The 21,213-nt window shown below is 33.5% G+C and overlaps 1 protein-coding gene across 1 annotated transcript in view; it reads left to right on the top strand.

Moving 5' to 3' along the window:
* LOC143245501 (uncharacterized) overlaps positions 1-18,748 on the top strand; it is a 31,027-nt gene extending 12,279 nt beyond the window's left edge. Inside the window, exons 3-14 of the mRNA XM_076491863.1 lie at positions 1,233-1,300; positions 2,909-2,989; positions 5,136-5,306; positions 6,236-6,351; positions 6,950-7,058; positions 7,906-8,128; positions 10,103-10,167; positions 11,572-11,652; positions 13,992-14,174; positions 15,206-15,291; positions 17,164-17,275; positions 18,247-18,748. Of these exons, the coding sequence (XP_076347978.1) occupies positions 1,233-1,300; positions 2,909-2,989; positions 5,136-5,306; positions 6,236-6,351; positions 6,950-7,058; positions 7,906-8,128; positions 10,103-10,167; positions 11,572-11,652; positions 13,992-14,174; positions 15,206-15,291; positions 17,164-17,275; positions 18,247-18,341 (1,390 nt within the window). The 3' untranslated portion in view covers positions 18,342-18,748. The remainder of the gene's footprint in view (positions 1-1,232; positions 1,301-2,908; positions 2,990-5,135; positions 5,307-6,235; positions 6,352-6,949; positions 7,059-7,905; positions 8,129-10,102; positions 10,168-11,571; positions 11,653-13,991; positions 14,175-15,205; positions 15,292-17,163; positions 17,276-18,246) is intronic.
* Positions 18,749-21,213: the final 2,465 nt, after the last annotated feature.

Raw genomic sequence — 21,213 nt, 5'->3', positions numbered from 1 at the left:
CTATCCTAATTTTTATTGAGTTATAACTTCCTCACGCAGTTTTATCCTAATTTTTTACAAAGTTATAACTTCCTCACGTAGTTCTATCTTAATTTTTATTGAGTTATAACTTCTTCACGTAGTTCTATACTAATTTTTACTGAGCTATAACTTTCTCACGTAGTTCTATACTAATTTTTACTAAGTTATAACTTCCTCGCGTAGTTCTATTTTAATTTTTAGTCAGTTATAACTTCCTCACATAGTTCTATTCCAGTTTTACTAGGTTGTAGCTTCTTCCTCACATAGTTGTATCCTGGTTTTTACTAATTGTTCAACGCCCACTGTGAAAGACATATAATGTGTACAACATACACTGTGAAAGACAGTTAATGTGGATAACACCCATTGTCAATTAATTGGCTACTCGTAATTGATCGATAGAAATATTTTTGTCACTCTCGTAACTCGAAAGTGCGGAGCACATTTTTTTATGAATTAATGGATCGCCATTTATGCATCGTCAGATTAACAGTTTGGGCATGTTAATCATTAGGCAACGCCCGAGTGCATATATAATCGTAGTGAATAAAGTATGGCATAGGTACTGTTAAGAAAACAGACATAATAATATTTAACTTAGAATATTAAGTAATGTTTGGAAATGGACAGGTAAGGAAAGCCTCATTGTTTATTTAATTAAAACGAATTAATGCAACTCATATTCTAAGGACTGAATTATAGTGCCATAGGTTATTAGTAACATGAAATAATATACACAAATATCAAAATAATTATAATTCATAACTAAGTAAAACAGTTGTTTTTTTTTCACAAAAGGAAGATATAAACATAGCTATAGACAATGAACTGGCAAATTACAGAGAGGTTAGTTAATCAACTGATTATATATAGTTTCTGGTATTACACATTTTACTTATTATTGAAACTTCCATCTGATTTTGTTACTGCTATCTATTTATCGCGTTTATAACAACAAGAACCAAACCAAGCCGATAGATCATTAATCAGCATTGCTTCAAAGAATGTTATTTCAACTTTTACTTCGGGAAAATAGTTCTGAGAAAGTCGAACTTTGAAAACAACAAAGAACAGAATAGAATAAAAGGATGAATTAGACTTTAATATTCTAATAATTATATGCATAAAATATTTAAATCGATCTTTTTGCATTTAAACTAGTGCTTTATTTATTACACTAAACAAGTTTTGTTTTATTGTTTCATTTACAGTAAATTAGGATGCTCGAGATGTGTTGTGATCTATGAGAAGCATCCCAGTGTATTACAATACAGAGAGAGTAAGTTGATTTTAATATTTATGTAGGTTTTATCAAGTTGTTTTTTAAAGTCTTTATGTAGGTTTTACCAAGATATTTCTTTAAATCTTTGTGTAGGTTTTACCAAGATGTTTCTTTAAATCTTTGTGTAGGTTTTACCAAGATGTTTCTTTAAATCTTTGTGTAGGTTTTACCAAGATGTTTCTTTAAATCTTTGTGTAGGTTTTACCAAGATGTTTCTTTAAATCTTTGTGTAGGTTTTACCAAGATGTTTCCTTAAATCTTTATGTAGGTTTTACCAAGATGTTTCTTTAAATCTTTGTGTAGGTTTTACCAAGATGTTTCCTTAAATCTTTATGTAGGTTTTACCAAGATGTTTTTTAAATCTTTGTGTAGGTTTTACCAAGATGTTTCCTTAAATCTTTATGTAGGTTTTACCAAAATGTTTCTTTAAATCTTTATGTAGGATTTACCAAGATGTTTCTTTAAATCTTTGTGTAGGTTTAACTAAGATGTTTCTTTAAATCTTTATGTAGGATTTACCAAGATGTTTCTTTAGTAATTATCACAAGAGTGATTATTAGTCATGTTTAGAATATACGCTAATGCTAATTCGTGATGACGAGAAACCTATTTGATGTAAAAATATATCAACAAAATCACAGAAAACCTTTATTCTTACTTACGAAGTATAGATTCACGCACACCACAGCTATACAACACCCATAAACCTCACAAATCCGCTGTCCACTACGACCCATAATGTCGACCTATGACTCATTTAACTGCAGCCTCGGTAAATACATAGTGTGGGTATTTTCTAAATATGTAACATCAGCCAGCACCAGCAGTCTTGAGATACGTTAATGCTAAACATACGTGAAAAATTATGCAGTCCTGACAGATTTTGTGAAACTGTAAAATAAAATGAGAAATATTATAATTATTATAAATATTTTACCATCTGGATCATAAAAAATACACGTTAACGAGCGTACAGCTTATTTTGTGCTATGCAAATTTTCTGTATAACATTATAACAATAGATATACACTGCTGGCCAAAATCTTAAGGCCAATGAACATAAAAAAAAATATGCATTTTGCGTTGTTAGACAAAACCACTTATTTGAGTTGAGCTTCGAAAGATGAAAATAAGAAAAGGGAAAATAAAAATAAAAACTTTTTTTAGCATTTAATAGGGAAAATGTGAACACTATTTTTATTTATATTTCATTGGCCTTAAGATTTTGGCCAGCAGTGTGTTTCTTCTCTCTTTGAAACAGAACGGTAGGAAACTCCATGAATCGCTTGACAAACTTCTTAGTATCTGATTAGAAGGGCGAATTACATGACTTGCTGAAACATATCAAAAAGAGTTCTGGTTGGAGGGACATGTATATGTACTAATCATTGTTAATTTAAACACAGCACACATAGTTGTACTAATAATTATATTTACCAATTTAAACACAGGACACGTAGTTGTACGAATCACTGTTGATTTAAATACAACACATGTAGTTGTACTAACCATTGCCTATAGATAAGTACACATGCACAAATAAAGAACAGTCGGAACTATGAAACGTTTGAAATACTATTTTTGTTGATGCTGTTGTTCGTACAGCTTTCTGTGAGAAACACAAGAACTTAGACGAGGCTTGTTCGAAACTGAGCGTGGACGCTCACCTTCATTCAATATTTCGAGGTAAGATTAATATGTTAGTTGGAGTTAAATATTTAAAGTGAAGGAGTTGGTCAGAAGTTGTGTTGGAATTAAAATGGTTTAGGATATTTCAATAGATTATTTTAATTTTCCTCAATATTACTTGGCGCTCTCATTCTTTCATTCCTCTAGATAATATTTATTATTCTAATTCTCTCAGTATTACTTGGTGATTTCATTCCTCTAGATAATATTTATTATTCTAATTTTCCTCAGTATTACTTGGTGATTTAAATTCTCCGCATAATATTTATTATTTTAATGTTCCTTAATGTTACTTGGCGATTTCATTCATCTAGATAATATTTATTATTTTAATTTTCTTCAATGTTACTTGGCGATTTCATTCCTCTAGATAATATTTATTATTTTAATTTTCTTCAATGTTACTTGGCGATTTCATCCCTCTAGATAATATTTATTATTTTAATTTTCCTCTGTACTAATTGGTGATTTTATTCCTCTAGAAAATATTTATTATTCTAATTTTTCTCAGTATTACTTGGTGATTTCATTCCTCTCGAAATAATTTATTTTTCTAATTTCTCTCACTATTACTTGATTTTTTCATTCCTCTAGATAACATTTATTATTCTAATTTCTCTCAGTATTACTTAATGATTACATTCCTCTAGATAATGTTTATTATTCTAATTTATCTCAGTATTACTTGGTGATTTCATTCCTCTAGATAATATCTATTATTGTAATTTCTCTCAGTATTACTTGGTGATTTCATTCCTCTCGATAATATTTATTATTCTAATTTCTCTCACTATTACTTGGTGATTTCATTCCACTAGATAATATGTATTATTGTAATATCTCTCAGTATTACTTGGAGATTTAATTCCTCTCGATAATATTTATTATTGTAATTTCTCTCAGTATTACTTGGTGATTTCTTTCCACTAGATAATATTTATTATTGTAATTTCTCTCACTATTACTTGGTGATTTCATTTCTCTAGATAATATTTATTAATGTAATTTCTCTATGTATTACTTGGTGATTTCATTCCACTAGATAATATTTATTATTGTAATTTCTCTCAGTATTACTTGGTGATTTCATTCCTCTCGATAATATTTATTATTCTAATTTCTCTCACTATTACTTGGTGATTTCATTCCTCTCGATAATATTTATTATTCTAATTTCTCTCACTATTACTTGGTGATTTCATTCCACTAGATAATATTTATTATTGTAATTTCTCTCATTATTACTTGGTGATTTCATTTCTCTCGATAATATTTATTATTGTAATATTTCTCAGTATTACTTGGAGATTTCATTTCTCTCGATAATATTTATTATTCTAATTTCTCTCAGTATTACTTGGTGATTTCATTCCACTAGATAATATTTATTATTGTAATTTCTCTCACTATTACTTGGTGATTTCATTCCTCTAGATAATATTTATTAATGTAATTTCTCTATGTATTACTTGGTGATTTCATTCTCTAGATAATATTTATTATTGTAATTTCTCTCACTATTACTTGGTGATTTCATTCCACTAGATAATATTTATTATTGTAATTTATCTCAGTATTATTTGGTGATTTCATTCCTCTCGATAATATTTATTATTCTAATTTCTCTCACTATTACTTGGTGATTTCATTCCTCTAGATAATATTTATTATTCTAATTTATCTCAGTATTACTTGGTGATTTCATTCCTCTCGATAATATTTATTATTCTAATTTCTATCACTATTACTTGGTGATTTCATTCCTCTAGATAATATTTATTATTCTAATTTCTATCACTATTACTTGGTGATTGCATTCCTCTAGATAATATTTATTATTCTAATTTATCTCAGTATTACTTGGTGATTTCATCCCCCTCGATAATATTTATTATTCTAATTTTTCTCATTATTACTTGGTGATTTCATTCCTCTAGAAAATATTTATTATTCTAATTTATCTCAGTATTACTTGGTGATTTCATCCCCCTCGATAATATTTATTATTCTAATTTCTCTCACTATCACTTGGTGATTTCATTCCTCTAGATAATATTTATTATTGTAATTTCTCTCAGTATTACTTGGTGATTTCATTTCTCTCGATAATAATTATTATTCTAATTTCTCTCAATATTTTTAGTGGACGCTGCTCCAGTTCCCTGTCCATTTGAAGGACCTTTCACGTTCAGCTACAGCAGAGACCACATAGAGTGCAAGTATCCATTGTCCATTATCGAGTCTTGCACTGACCCCTCTAAACTTTTGTTCCGCTTTCAGGCTTGCGTAGACGTTCCAAATTCGGAGAGGAGTGGTAAGATCTTTTTCAGAAATATTAATAACGGAACACAGAAAACAATAAAGACTTTTTTAAATCAAAATATCCTCCTGTACCTGTGACGTAGAAAATGAAAGTCTAGAGTTGATCATACAATAAGCAGGAAGACAAACGTCACAGTGTTTCCATACTCATGACGTCAAGTGAGCTAATGCTTTAAACCAGGGGTGTGCAACATTTTCGTCGGTGGGCCATATAACCAACTTCATCAATCAAGCGGGGCCACTTAAAAACAAGCTTATTCGTGTACATGCACAATAAATTAAAAAAAATTCTCAAAATGCAAGCAATAATATTTTATATTTTTGCATGAGTGATCATTTTAGTGCGACACTTGAAATTTAGAGTCCTTGCAGAGCTTGTCAATATCAGCTTTGACAGAAGTGGTTGCCACTCTTAACTGACTGGTCAAATGTTCATCAGTCAGCTGACTTCTACATTTGGTTTTGATGAGCTTCATTTTACTAGCCCTGAAATCAAAACAAAAATTATTCTCACGAAAATAGCAAAGTAGAAACTGTTGCACACCCCTGCTTTAAACCTTTTAAAATTTTCGATTCGAGATGGACTATAAGACTGAACAGGTGTCGTGTTGTCTTCAAACTAGATGTATGGTGTAGTTTGTTATAGATGAATTATTTCGTGTTATTTCTCCCAGTCACTTGGGGAATTGTGGTTGAGATTATCTTGATGGTTTGAAGAAAGATATAACTGTTGTTGAGATAACTGTGAAGAGTTGAATCAAGTCTGAGATCTCTGTCGATTGAAGGATATTATTGTAGCCACAAATGAGACACTAAAAGTTATGAAAAATTGACATTATACAAATTATTAAACACGTTTCACATTGTCACTTAAGTATAATGTTTTAAGATATACGTAACTACTGGACGTTCTTTCTTTAGAAGAAGAGTTAACCTGTGTGGCCAGCTGGAAGGAGGGGTCAGCTCAGTACATGGTGGGAAGAATGAACAAGAACCATGGATTATTTGAAAAAGATGAAGATTTATACAGATGTTTCGTAAGTTCGTTTTAAAGTCGCTTTGACTGTGTCACAAAATGTTAGAATGTGTAAATATCTACATGTGGTCACAGACTACAATATAATGAAATGTTAGAATGTCTAAATGTCTATATGTGGTCATAGTCTACAGTATAACGAAATGTTATAATGTGTAAATATCTATATGTGGTTATAGTCTACAGTATAATGGAATGTTATAATGTCTAAATGTCTATATGTGGTCACAGTCTACAGTATAACGGAATGTTATAATGTGTAAATATCTATATGTGGTTATAGTCTACAGTATAACGGAATGTTATAATGTGTAAATCTCTGTATGTTGTAACAGCCTACAGTATAACGGAATGTTATAATGTGTAAATATCTATATATTGTCACAGCTAAAGGTAAAGTGTGAATTATATACATTTGTAACATGTAGTTGTAGCTACTACAACATTTAAATGAGTTATTTTAGCAACAAAAAACTACAGACAATTATTATATTGTTGTTTTCTGTAAATATAAAATATGAGTTTAACTCGAGTAGTAGCTAACCCAATAATACAAAGATTCTTTATACGAATGGACGGACTTGTATCTTTTTTATTAGATTTACGACAACCTTTCGGATAGTTACATCATGTCTCAATCTGCTGATGCAACATGCGACGGCCTAGTTTCGCCACGAGAGGGCTACCGGATTATGCGTCTGACTAAGAGTACGTTAGAAACGTTTTTATTTAATAATTATTAACAATATTGATGATATAAATGGTATCAATATTAGCAGTGTTAACAACGTTGATGGTATATAGACGATATTAATGTTAGCAGTGTTAACAATGTTGATGGTATATAGACGATTTCAATATTAGCAGTGTTAACAATGTTGATAGTATATAGACGATATCAATATTAGCAGTGTTAACAATGTTGATAGTATATAGACGATATCAATATTAGCAGTGTTAACAATGTTGATGGTATATAGACGATATCAATATTAGCAGTGTTAACAATGTTGATGGTATATAGACGATATCAATATTAGCAGTGTTAACAATGTTGAGGGTATATAGATGATATCAATATTAATAATCTATAATTATTTCTTCAATAGTATTTTATAAATTAATTCTAAATATTTCTCCAGTTTTATTTCATAAATTAATTATATATTTTATCGGATTTAAAAAGAAGTAATTATTTATAAACAGAAACGCGACTGAAGTTATTTTTGTAGTATTTTAATTTATTTAAACCCCTGGTGGCTTAGCCAGAAACATATGTATATATTCCGTAGTGGCCAAAGTACGAATAGTCCATTACGTAAATTAATCTTTAAACAAGAACGAAACTCAAGTAAATTATTTTTCAAACACCATTTACATTACGTTATATGTAAACTTTGATTTTGTTTGTTTTTGCTTCCTTCTGTGTTCACCGCGAGGAATTGAACCGTGGACTTTATCGTTGTAAATCCGTAAACTTAATGCTGACCCATTACGTAGGGGACTGTTGTCTGAGTAATGGGTTTTACAATGTATTATCTTTCACTCTTTACAGCTAAACATTCTAACACTGGTTGTCAGTTCCCAGGATGGATAACATCTCAGCGCTTCTGGCACACTCTGGATTACAGCAGATCTTTCGACTTCAGCCGAGAAAACAACAGTTTCTGTATAAACCAGCTCAATCCAGATTATCCAGACTCACGAGTAACGTGCGTTAAAGAAATCCGTAATTCTTTAAACACGACGGTTGTTGTGGCATACAGTACCTCGGGATGGTAATACCATGCTTCGAACTGCAGGGGTAGGGTCGGGCGTGGCTCAGTGTTTAGCGTTCCGACCTGTGAATCCGTGTTTCGCGCTCTCATGTGGTTTCAATAAATAATTTAAGCTGAGGAAAGCAACGAATCTCATTTTCCGTGCAGACATAACGGATTCACGACTCACTGTGTCCGTCTCAAGGACTGTCGTATTAAAACAAAAACATCAGCTAAAAACAGCATCTCAAAATGTCTCGTTGATGTTGAACGAACAGAACCTAAGAATCTAGTGGCCTCGGTACAACATACACATTGTGACACGTTACTTGTTAGTTATCGTAGCTGTAGTGTATAAGTGTATAGTTACTTAACCTGTTACTGTCATCGTGGTTGTAGTGTACTACTGTATGGTCACTTAACCTCTTGCTGTCATCATGGCTGTAGTGTACTACTGTATGGTCACTTAACCTCTTGCTGTCATCATGGCTTTAGTGTACTACTGTATGGTCACTTAACCTCTTGCTGTCATCATGGCTTTAGTGTACTACTGTATGGTCACTTAACCTCTTGCTGTCATCATGGCTTTAGTGTACCACTGTATGGTCACTTAAACTGTTATTGTCATCGTGGTCACTTACTGAACAAAGTTACAAGACACAAGACAGTCCTATGACAGAGCGCTGCATTTCAGAGTTAGCGATCCGAGCTTGAATCCGAGCATTACTGTGGAATATTCTTCATTATAATAGGTGTTAGGATGTTCTATTCCCTATTAGAGTCACCGTACATGATAAAACACTTATTGTAGAGTTTAGTAATTAAATTTTTCAAAAGCGAAAATTCGTTGGAAAACCGTGTTCGACAAATTACATAAATTAATGTCTCTTTAATTAAAATTTTCAGCTTAGGTTTACTTTCTATAAATGCTTTCTCCTCTTCAATGACAACTTTAATTATGTTTTCTGAAATGACAGGTTTCAGTTTTGTTTCTTGAAGGTATTCTGACCCAGCCTTCACTAAGAGACCAGAGAGAATACAGTTAGCTTACGTGGTGAACCACCAATACTGTAATAAAACAGTGGAATTTGATCTACATCTTATCATGCATTCGTCGCCAAAAACATAGAGGGCGCAACTTTACGATAGTAAGATGCAACCCTCAAATTCTCAGTTCGAGCACGCTGACCACTGTGCCACACTCTAGCCAAGTAAAGGGCACGTTTGAAATTTGAAAGTATGCCTTTGATAGACGTAAAATTAACCAGGCTTGTAAGGCCTAACATTTGTAATTGATATTACGTTAGACTGAAGGTGTTTCGTCTTAACTCTGTTTGTAATAAGTTTAATAATCACGTGAGTGTAAAATTAGCCAATAAGATCCTAAAAATACAAATATTAGTTCGTCAAAGCGATTTTTAAGGATACAACTATTCCTATTTTGAGTCAGCCAACTAGCCGACGATTATTTTTTCTATTGTAAAAGATAAGTTATTTCGTCAACAATTTATGAGTTTTAAGCATCTCAAGCAAACCATTTTTGAGACAATAATGGTTAACTTATATATATACTGTTATTTCAAGATTTACTTTATTTCTTGTATAATACTACTTTATCTATTTTCTTATTTAGTTTACTTAAACTGCAATAAAAAAAAAGTGTTGACAAACACTGTTTGTCTTCCTAAACTAACTAGTGCATGAAGATAGGAGGAAAAGGTGAACTAGCTTGTACACGAATCTCGTGCTATTTTTAATCACGTTCGACATAAACCAACTGGAACAACAAGCGAAGTCAGTTTACAAGATTTAAATAACACCACTAGCACATAGAATGTTGTTGGAACAAAAATAAAATTTATCTTAACACTACTTTTTACCACAAAAACACTACTAAATACAATAACAGGTTTTAGTGTTGTTGTTTTTTAGAGTTTTATTAAGTACAAACACAAATTTATAATTTGTTCCTTAATCTTTAATATTTTTTTTCAGCAATAACGGTTTCGTTTGTGTGAGTTTCCACAGGAGAGACAAACATATCGCGGAACTTCAAATCGGTAAGATGAAAACTTATGCATTTCGTTAATTTTGTTAATGTCTTGTTATTCTATTTATTCGTACGATTTTTCTTTCTTTATATTTTCTACCGGAAGATGACTCTGAGTAGATTTTTGGTTGGAAGGTGGAAATCTCCAGAGATTTAAATACGACACATGAATATCTTTGTATTTAAAACTACTTAAAAAGTTTAAATAAGTGTTAAAAAGTTGGCTTTATGTTAAAAAAAAGTCTTTATGAAGACTTTTACAACCAGTAGAGAACTTGGTTAAATTTAGAACTACCTGAAGAGTTAACAACTGGTAGAGAACTTGGTTATACTTAGAACTATTTGATGAGTTTTACGACTGGTAGAGAACTTGACGTATTTAGAACTACCTGAAGAGTTAACGACTGGTTGAGAACTTGATAGATTTAGAACTATCTGAAGAGGTAATTAGAAGGTGTTGGGTTCTAACTACAGATGTGGTGATTAAAAGGTATTGGCTTCTAACAACAAGATGTGGTAATTAGGAAGATGTTGGGTTCTATTTGTGAAGTCGTTTTCGTTACCAGGGTGATCTATGTGGGTCGAAACACTTTCTGCTCTTTTATTATCGTTACTGAGAGATTAGTGCCCTGTGGGTAAGTGTTAAGTGACATCGCTGAGGTATGGGACTATGGTGTACTGAAACAAACAACATTAGAGATTAAGGGTGACTTTTAGGGTCTATGAACCTTTTGCCATCACATAACTTAGAACTTAGTGGTGATCTACATGTGTCTTTAACAGTGTTTCTCAACTTTTTCTTGTCTAAAGCACACTTACTTTAATAACATTGTTACAACTCGTTTCAACCTTGATTCTTATACGCATGTGAAGTACAAAGCTATTAGAGAAAACCGTAATATAAATATTTCACGGCTGTATCCCAAAGGTGGAACAGGTGCTGAGGTGCAGCAGTAGGTATATAATGTCTTCTTAACTTATCTTAAACGAAATTAGTTGAAGCGTTTCAAATTGTAATTTTAAAAAGCTGAAAAGATAAAAAAAAATTCACAGAACTAATCTTCTACCGCCACCTAGAGATAAGGAGGGAAAAAACGATCACAATTTTACAAGCCTGAAACCAAAACCTTTTTAAATCAATTTCGAAATTTATGTTGCTTTAAATTAACACATGAAAATATTTCATGCCTTCTTTAGTGCGACTTTAGAGAATAATGTTTTACTTAAGCGGAGAAAACAATATAAAAAGAAAGTAATGTTTGTTAAGGTAGAGTAGTTTATAATTAATTACCAAATAAAACTAAATTCTAATTACCAAATAAAACTAATTAACGTCTAACTACCAAATAAAACTAAATACTTTTAACTTCCAAATAGAACTAAAAAACTTTTAATAATTGATGTTTGTGACCAGGAAAATTTGCTCGAAATATCGAAGACGCTTGTATTCCTCCAGTCCATGTTTCAGGTTTCCAGGATTACATAACTTTAGTGAGTAAGTACTTATTTTAATTTCTGGATTCAAAAGATTGCGTAACTTTATTGAGTAGGTGCTGACTTTCATTACCACATTTCAAAGAAACTGGATTAATTATACTGGCTACCAATACTGTCAAAATTTAGTTTACTCTTGGCTAGGAACTGCTCATGAAACGGTAGGGTATATTAACACTGCTTTCTTATGAATGTAAAGACACGTAACGATAGGGTAACTACAAACGTAAAGACACATAATTGTAGAGTAACTACAGAGGTAAAGACACGTATCAGTGGTGTAACTACAGATGTAAAGACACGTATCAGTGGTGTAACTACAGATGTAAAGACACGTATCAGTGGTGTAACTTCAGATGTAAAGACACGTATCAGTGGTGTAACTTCAGATGTAAAGACACGTATCAGTGGTGTAACTACAGACATAAAGACACGTATCAGTAGAGTAACATCAGACGTAAAGACACGCTACAGTAGGGTAACTACATACGTAAAGACGCGTTACAGTAGGGTAACTACAGACGTAAAGACACGTTATAGTAGGGTAACTACAGACGTAAAGACACGCTACAGTAGGGTAACTACAGACGTAAAGACACGTTATAGTAGGGTAACTACAGACGTAAAGACGCGTTACAGTAGGGTAACTACAGACGTAAAGACACGTTATAGTAGGGTAACTACAGACGTAAAGACACGCTACAGTAGGGTAACTACAGACGTAAAGACGCGTTACAGTAGGGTAACTACAGACGTAAAGACGCGTTACAGTAGGGTAACTACAGACGTAAAGACGCGTTACAGTAGGGTAACTACAGACGTAAAGACACGTTATAGTAGGGTAACTACAGACGTAAAGACACGCTACAGTAGGGTAACTACAGACGTAAAGACGCGTTACAGTAGGGTAACTACAGACGTAAAGACACGTTACAGTAGGGTAACTACACACGTAAAGACGCGTTACAGTAGGGTAACTACAGACGTAAAGACGCGTTACAGTAGGGTAACTACAGACGTAAAGACACGTTATAGTAGGGTAACTACAGACGTAAAGAAACGTTATAGTAGGGTGCCTACAGAGGTAAAGACACGTTACAGTAAGGTGTCTACAGAGGTAAAGACACGTTACAGTAGGGTAACTACACACGTAAAGACACGTATCAGTGGAGTAACTACAGACGTAAATACACGTTACAGTAGGCTAACTACAGACGTAAAAACACGTAAGGGTAAGGTAACTACAGATGTAGAGACACGTAACGATAGGGTAACTACGGACGTAAAGATACGCAGCACTGGAGTAGTGACAGTCGTTTAAGTTGAAGACTGTTGGGAATATATTGAAATATTAGAGTTGAGCTGGGATTACTGGGAACGTTTCATAAATGAAAATAGAATTATTAAAACATTGTAAGAGTTTAAAACACACACAGGTTGAACACGTCGTCTGAAAACGGTTTCGGAACCTCACCACGTCAATACAGTCGATGTCGTCAGGTCCCATCATGACAACAGTGCATCTTAACAATAGAGCCGCGGCGTAGTTTTTTTGTAAATGTCATATCCCAATCACATCCTTGTTCTCTGTTATTTTTTCATAAACCACATAATGTACAAAAGATAAGTGATTCACCATACTAATCATGCAAAAATCCTTAGGGGCTGCATTCGACGACCTGGGCACTAAGATTTGTAACAAGTCATGAGAAGCAAATAATGATGTTTTGTAACGGGTGAGAGCCTATGAGTGAATATCAGATACAAAAACTGATGTTTTTAAACGAGACCCAAAGTTCAAACGCTTCTGAGGAGTTGGCTATTCTTCTTCAGGAGAACAAAAGCGTCACATGCCCTGAGCAGCAAAATGTAACATAATCAAGGAGAATCTCCGGCTAAAAACGATAGTTACAAACTGCAGACTTACCTAAATATGGCTTCTGGTCAAATCTAAAATCAAGCAGCTAGTGAATGAAACGCGAATTCGTGTTATTCCACTTGAAAGAAAACGGCTCGAGTCACCAGACACAATTCCTCTGAATATCTTTGTGCTCGGACGTATGGAACGGGCTATAGGAAAAATCATCTTAGTGCACTAGATGGATTATGGAAAGCTGCAGGAAGCAGTAGTGTGCTTTAAACCTTACGATGACGTCTTTCACAATAGAAATTATGCTGTAGGACTATTAACAGGGGATTAATCTTTCACAACTTTATCTGGCAACAAGTTCTTTTTCTGTTCTCTATAATATATCCGCTTTCGAAAGTTAGGGAAGGACTGTATAAGTGTTTGAAATCAATATATGATTGTGCTCACTCTATCTTTCCCTGTCTCAGCAGCTTCTACTCCAAATACTGACCACTGTCCAGCACTAGCCGAAACCAACGGGCTTCGAATAGAGCCGGGAAAGCTGAGCTCCTTATCTGAGAAGTGTTCCAAGTACGTCACAGCTATGGTTGGATGTCGAAGCGATAGCAGTTTAAAGTTACTGATGACGTGTGCTTCGTACCAAGATGAGAAACGTAAGAAGACTTACGTAGTTCCATTCAGTGCCAAATGTTCAAAATTTCTGTTTAATAAATCTTAAATTCTTGTCAACTGTTAAACGTGTAACACTGCCTTAAGGAAGTTTCAAAGGTTTCATAGTTTTTACATTACTAAAAACATGTATCTCAGAACGGCTGGTCACCTTCAGGTCGAAATGTTGTTCTCCACGTACCAGTAAAAGTGTTAATACCCATACCAGCTCTTTTAAAATACATTTTTATTTCAAGTGGGTTTATCGTCATCCAGAATTATTTAAAACAGTTTATCTATAACCTGTGATGTAAAGTGTTACCACAATTATATATTTTATCTCAGTGGTTAGTTAACAGTTTCGTTCGATTTGCTGCTCGCAGCAATTACCAGGTCAGCGTAGTAACTAAAGGTTCTTGTTCTAACACTAATTACCAGGTCAACATGGTAACTAAAGATTATTGTTCTAACAGTGATTACCAGTTCAACATTGTAACAAAAGGTTATTGTTCTAACATTATTATCAGGTCAACGTAATAACTAAAGGTTATTGTTTTAACACTAATTACCAGGTCAACGTAGTAACTAAAGATTATTCTTCTAACATTATTATCAAGTCAATGTAATAACTAAAGGTTATTGTTTTAACACTAATTACCAGGTCAACGTAGTAACTAAAGAGTATTGTTCTAACAGTGATTACCAGGTCAACGTAGTAACTAAAGATTATTGTTTTAACAGTGATTACCAGATCAACATGGTAACAAAAGGTTATTGTTCTAACATAATTACCAGGTCAACATAATAACAAAAGGTTTGTTCTGACAGTGATTAGCAGATCATAGTGGTAACAAACAGTATTTGGTCTATATGTGATTAGATCTTTATGTGTAATGTTTTTTATTATGTATTCGCAGTTGGTATAAAGCATAGCTTAACAAAACCGTAATCAATAATTTGTCAAAATTGAACAATATACCTACAGTTTTAAACTACTTGTTAAGAGTTATTTAGATAAAACTAAAAACTTCTGTAGGTTTCCAGTGTCATGGAACTTGGGAAGAAAAGGGTCGAAACTATCTCATAACGGGACTGATAGAATCGCGACAGAAGTTTTGTTTTGTGAGTAGCCTCAATGTGTTAGTAAACATGTTTTTATTACCATATTACATAGTCTTGAATAGCGAGAGAAGTTTTGTTTTGTGAGTAGCCTCAATGTGTTAGTTTACATGTTTTATTACCATATTACATAGTCTTGAATCGAGACAGAGGTTTTGTTTTGTGAGTTGCTTTAATGTGTTAGTTTACATGTTTTTATTACCATATTACATAGTCTTGTATAGCGACAGAAGTTTTGTTTTGTGAGTAGCCTCAATGTGTTAGTTTACATGTTTTTATTACCATATTACATAGTCTTGAATAGCGACAGAAGTTTTGTTTTGTGAGTTGCCTCAATGTGTTAGTTTACATGTTTTATTACCATATTACATAGTCTTGAATCGAGACAGAGGTTTTGTTTTGTGAGTTGCTTTAATGTGTTAGTTTACATGTTTTTATTACCATATTACATAGTCTTGTATAGCGACAGAAGTTTTGTTTTGTGAGTAGCCTCAATGTGTTAGTTTACATGTTTTTATTACCATATTACATAGTCTTGAATAGCGAGAGAAGTTTTGTTTTGTGAGTAGCCTCAATGTGTTAGTTTACATGTTTTTATTACCATATTACATAGTCATGAATCGAGACAGAGGTTTTGTTTTGTGAGTTGCTTTAATGTGTTAGTTTACATGTTTTTATTACCATATTACATAGTCATGAATCGAGACAGAGGTTTTGTTTTGTGAGTTGCTTTAATGTGTTAGTTTACATGTTTTTATTACCATATTACATAGTCTTGAATAGCGACAGAAGTTTTGTTTTGTGAGTAGCCTCAATGTGTTAGTTTACATGTTTTTATTACCATATTACATAGTCTTGAATAGCGACAGAAGTTTTGTTTTGTGAGTAGCCTCAATGTGTTAGTTTACATGTTTTTATTACCATATTACATGGTCTTGAATAGCGACAGAAGTTTTGTTTTGTGAATAGCCTCAATGTGTTAGTTAACATGTTTTTATTACCATATTACATAGTCTTGAATAGCGACAGAGGTTTTGTCTTGTGAGTAGCCTCAATGTGTTAGTTTACATGTTTTTATTACCATATTACATAGTCTTGAATAGCGACAGAAGTTTTATTTTGTGAATAGCCTCAATGTGTTAGTTAACATGTTTTTATTACCATATTACATAGTCTTGAATAGCGACAGAAGTTTTGTTTTGTGAGTAGCCTCAATGTGTTAGTTAACATGTTTTTATTACCATATTACATAGTCTTGAATAGCGACAGAAGTTTTATTTTGCGAGTAGCCTCAATGTGTTAGTTTACATGTTTTATTACCATATTACATAGTCTTGAATAGCGACAGAAGTTTTGTTTTGTGAGTAGCCTCAATGTGTTAGTTTACATGTTTTTATTACCATATTACATAATCTTGAATAGCGACAGTTTTGTTTTGTGAATAGCCTCAATGTGTTAGTTTACATGTTTTTATTACCATATTACATAGTCTTGAATAGCGACAGAAGTTTTGTTTTGTGAATAGCCTCAATGTGTTAGTTTACATGTTTTTATTACCATATTACATGGTCTTGAGCAGGTTACACATGTATTAATAGTGTTATGCAAGTCTTGAACACATGTAAGTGTCAACTTCAACTATTTTAGTGATGTCATTATTCTATTAAACCTAACTGTCTTCACGCACAATTGTGTTCGCAATATTAAAATTGCCTTAGATATAATTGTCTTAGAATTCATTAGCTTTACAATAGACTGTGTTAGATATGATATGAATGTCTTAGAACTCACTAGCTTCACACTATACTGTGTTAACTATGATATAAATGTCTCAGAACTCATATCTTAACACTATAAAGTAAGTATATGTTTCAGGTTTTTTCTTCTTCTTCACGAGTGACCCGGATGTCAGGTTTACATGACACTTGCTCTCGTAATGTCCAGCCTGGTATTACAGGGAACCTAACTTTTAATATTACGGCAGCAGGTGGGTAGACTATGAGATTAACATATTTCATATAACACAATGGAAAATTTATTTAAATTATGCAATTAATATTTATTGTATATTTTCCAACTCCAATCTGTATCCTAAATTAAAGGTATAGATTACCCTTGTGTGGAAGAAAAGCAACACTTTTAACTTGTGACGGCTAGTTTAAAAATCAGTTAGATATTATTATAGAAACTATATAATCCCACGTGCTTTTGTTAGATAAGCTTTCGTTCATCAAGACCCCTCTTGAATGAGAAACCTCTCGGAAGCTCTCAGGTTGTAAGGTTTCTTGCTTGTTCTTGGAGATGTCAGCAAATTTCATATTGAAGGTTTTGTATCGTTTCTATCGAAGGTTTTAACGAAGGAAGAACAAAACCAATATTTAAGCCTATGTATCAGGCCTAACGAAGTTCATTGAGAAGGAGTGACAAATTTCATATTTAAGCCTGTCTATCAGGCCTAATGAAGGCTTTAGTGAAGGAGGGACACGTTTCATATTTATATCTGTTTATCAGGCCTAATGAAGGCCTTAATGAAGGAGGAACACGTTTCATATTTATATCTGTTTATCAGGCTTAACAAAGGCCTTAGTGAAGGAGGAACACGTTTCATATTTATATCTGTTTATCAGGCCTAATGATGGCCTTAGTGAAGGAGGAACGTTTCATTTTTATATCTGTTTATCAGGCCTAACAAAGGCCTTAGTGAAGGAGGAACAGATGACAACTTTAGATAAATGTTAATTTTCTGTTAGAAATTGGTTTCAGTTAATCAGTGTTTTCTTATTCTTTTTCTATTACAAGAGGGTTTTTTTTACTTATTTGAATAGAAACACATTAGTTAATCAAATGTGTAAATATTTGCTAAATTTTAAATGGATGTTCCAAGCTTTTTATTTGCTCTTGTGAATTTTTTTTTTTTCGTATTAAATGCTCTATTTCTTTTCACTGTCTCGCCCTCAGGAGAATGTGACTACACTTTAAGCCCAGCCATCAGCCCAGTGATTTCAGTAGGCTTAGCATTAGGTGCAGTATTAACTCTCACGGTGAACGGTTAGCTGGGTACACTTCCTCAAGAGAGTTCCGGTAGTTTCTATCACGACAGATTGGAAGGTGATTTAAGTGACTCTTTGTCGGAGCCCTCTCATGGTTGTTAAGCGAACTTGCAAAAGTTGATAGGTGTCGTTTAATTTATGAAGGAATCCCTGGACTTCTAAACGAGGAAGTAAGCCTTGGATTCAGTTTCAATACTTGTTACAAAGTGACAGTGGTTAGTTACAGTGAAAGGAAGATGTGAAAAATATATGTGGACGTATTTCAAGAAGGCTAGTGGACCAGTAATGGACACTCAGAAGTTGATTGAAAGCAGCACTAGATTTTACTCAGTGATGTCGAGAAACCCACTTGTTGAGAAATTTATATGCAAAAACGGCTCGTTTGGGTTGAGAAAATATTTTACATAGAAGACGATGACCGAAGAAGGTCGAAACGTTGTTCGCTCTTCTATGTAAAATATTTTCTCAACCCAAACGAGCCGTTTTTGCACATAAAGCACTAGATTTTGTTCTTCGCAGAATAATCTATACATATATTAAAGGTTTAAAAATTATACTTCTCATAACTCACTTAGTAAATTCGTAATGAGTCTTGCTGAATGTCTTATATATAAATCTGGCTGTTTTTAAATAACAAGGCGTTACCATTAGTATCAATTACTAATGTTTTTCTGGAAATATAAAAATGTATTTGTTTTATATGTAAACAACCAAACAAACTGTGTGTTTGAGGTTTGTTTTAAAACACGATGATTTTCCTAAATTAACCTCAATGCTCGTAACCTTCTGTCTTTCAAACTTATTGAGTAACCGTTGTCTGAGAAACCTTAATAAAACTAAAGTATGTATTTATATATATAGCACATTTCATGGAAAGTATCTATTCAGTGCATTTTGTGATGTTTCATGCTTTTACGCGGGGTGGATATGTGATGGCAGTCTATTGACAGTATTAGATGTTTAACAAACAAATATAAACAAAGCCTCATCGACATAGAGAGAAAATATTAACTCAAACACTGAAACTTTTGAATGCAAGCTGCCCACCGGCTGATAATACGCATCCAAATTTAAACTTGTGGAGTTTCGTTATTAACTCTACGAATGCACTACCATCTAGTGAGCGTCATGGGAAACAATGTTTTTTTTTTTAGTTTTCTCGAGGTATGCATACGTTCCTCCAATCATTTAAGAGTTTGGTTTTAACTAAAACGTTATCCTGTGAAGGAGGTGAATAGGTCACACTAATCTCTTGAAGTTTTCTTTTATCACTAAGACGTTATCCTGTGGAACTGCTAAGGGTTTAATAAATAAAGTAAACAAATTTTAAGGGTTTAATAAATTAAGTACAGATCATATCTTTACCTGCTAGAATGATTACCCTAGTTCATTACATACATTTGTACAAGTATACAGGAAGGAGCTCCATAACAGGATCGCGCTAACTAAGAACATTGCGCTACACTGTTAATAACATTCACTTTGACCTGTAAAAGCCTCAGTATAGAAAACGAAACGTTTGATTTTCATGTGAAGAAGTTTTCGTATAGAAACTGAAACGTTTCCTCACACTAGAGACAGCTTTGTTGTTTTTTTTGGAATTTCGCACAAAGCTACTCGAGGGCTATCTGTGCTAGCCGTCCCTAATTTAGCAGTGTAAGACTAGAGGGAAGGCAGCTAGTCATCACCACCCACCGCCAACTCTTGGGCTACTCTTTTACCAACGAATAGTGGGATTGACTGTAACATTATACGCCCCCACGGCTGGGAGGGCGAGCATGTTTAGCGCGACGCGGGCGCGAACCCGCGACCCTCGGATTACGAGTCGCGCGCCTTACGCGTTTGGCCATGCCGAGCCACTAGAGACAGACAGGGAAAGTCCACCAAACCAAAATGTTTTCTTATTCTAGACACAGACAAGGGAAGTCCACTAAACTAAAACGATTTCTTATTCTAGAAACAAACAGCGAAATTTAACAAACGAAACGCTTTCTCACTCTAAAGACAGACAGGGACTTCCCACCAAGTCAAAGCGTTTTCTTACTCTAGAAACAAACAAGGGAAGTCCGCCAAACCGAAACGTTTTTCACTCTAGAGACAGGCAGAGAAGTCCACCAAACCGAAACTCTAACATGAATACACTGCCTGAAATACTCTTGAAACAACCTTTTCACGTGGTTAGCACATTAGACAACAATATGTAAAAACACTATGGTATTCACATGCTATTATTTCATAGTGTAAAAAAAAAATATGTAATTATCAACTTCTAAACCAGTTTAAATTGGGGTAGATTATTGAATCCCATTAGCCAAAAATCATTTCCAGTTTACTACAAATATACACGTGTAACACAAAACTTTAAAGTAAGTATAATTACTGTGAGTCACAGGTTAAACTCCAACTTAAAGTCTCTGTATTCCCTCCACCTGCATTGTCAGTGGACGGGCAGACAGGTGATGATGTCAGTTTATCTACAATGCCGCCTTATGGTTGGCTGTCTACATCGCAGTCATGTTGCCATGGCTCCTGAACACCTGCCAAAGGTTACCTAGATTCTTTAGTACGCCGAAACTAATGGCCAGTTCGAACAGAAACAGATTTGATCAGACGTCGTATTAAGATGTTTACATGAAGAAAATTATATTTTTATTTGTTGTTTTTAATAATCAACAAATTATTTATACATTGTTATATTTGTGTTTTAAGCCTTGTGTGTGTGTGTTTTCTTATAGCAAAGCCACATGAGGCTATCTGCTGAGCCCCCCAGAGGAATCGAACGCCTGCTTTAAGCCTTGTAAATCTGTAGACATACCGCTGAACTAGCGGGAGGTTGTTAAGCCTTCTTCATCCTTATTTGTCTATAGCTGAGCAA

The sequence above is a fragment of the Tachypleus tridentatus genome, chromosome 2 (assembly GCF_004210375.1).
Source record: "Tachypleus tridentatus isolate NWPU-2018 chromosome 2, ASM421037v1, whole genome shotgun sequence".
NCBI classification, from domain to species: Eukaryota; Metazoa; Arthropoda; class Merostomata; order Xiphosura; family Limulidae; genus Tachypleus; species Tachypleus tridentatus.
The sequence above is the reverse complement of the archived record's forward strand: the minus strand, read 5'-3'. Positions and strand labels throughout refer to the sequence as shown.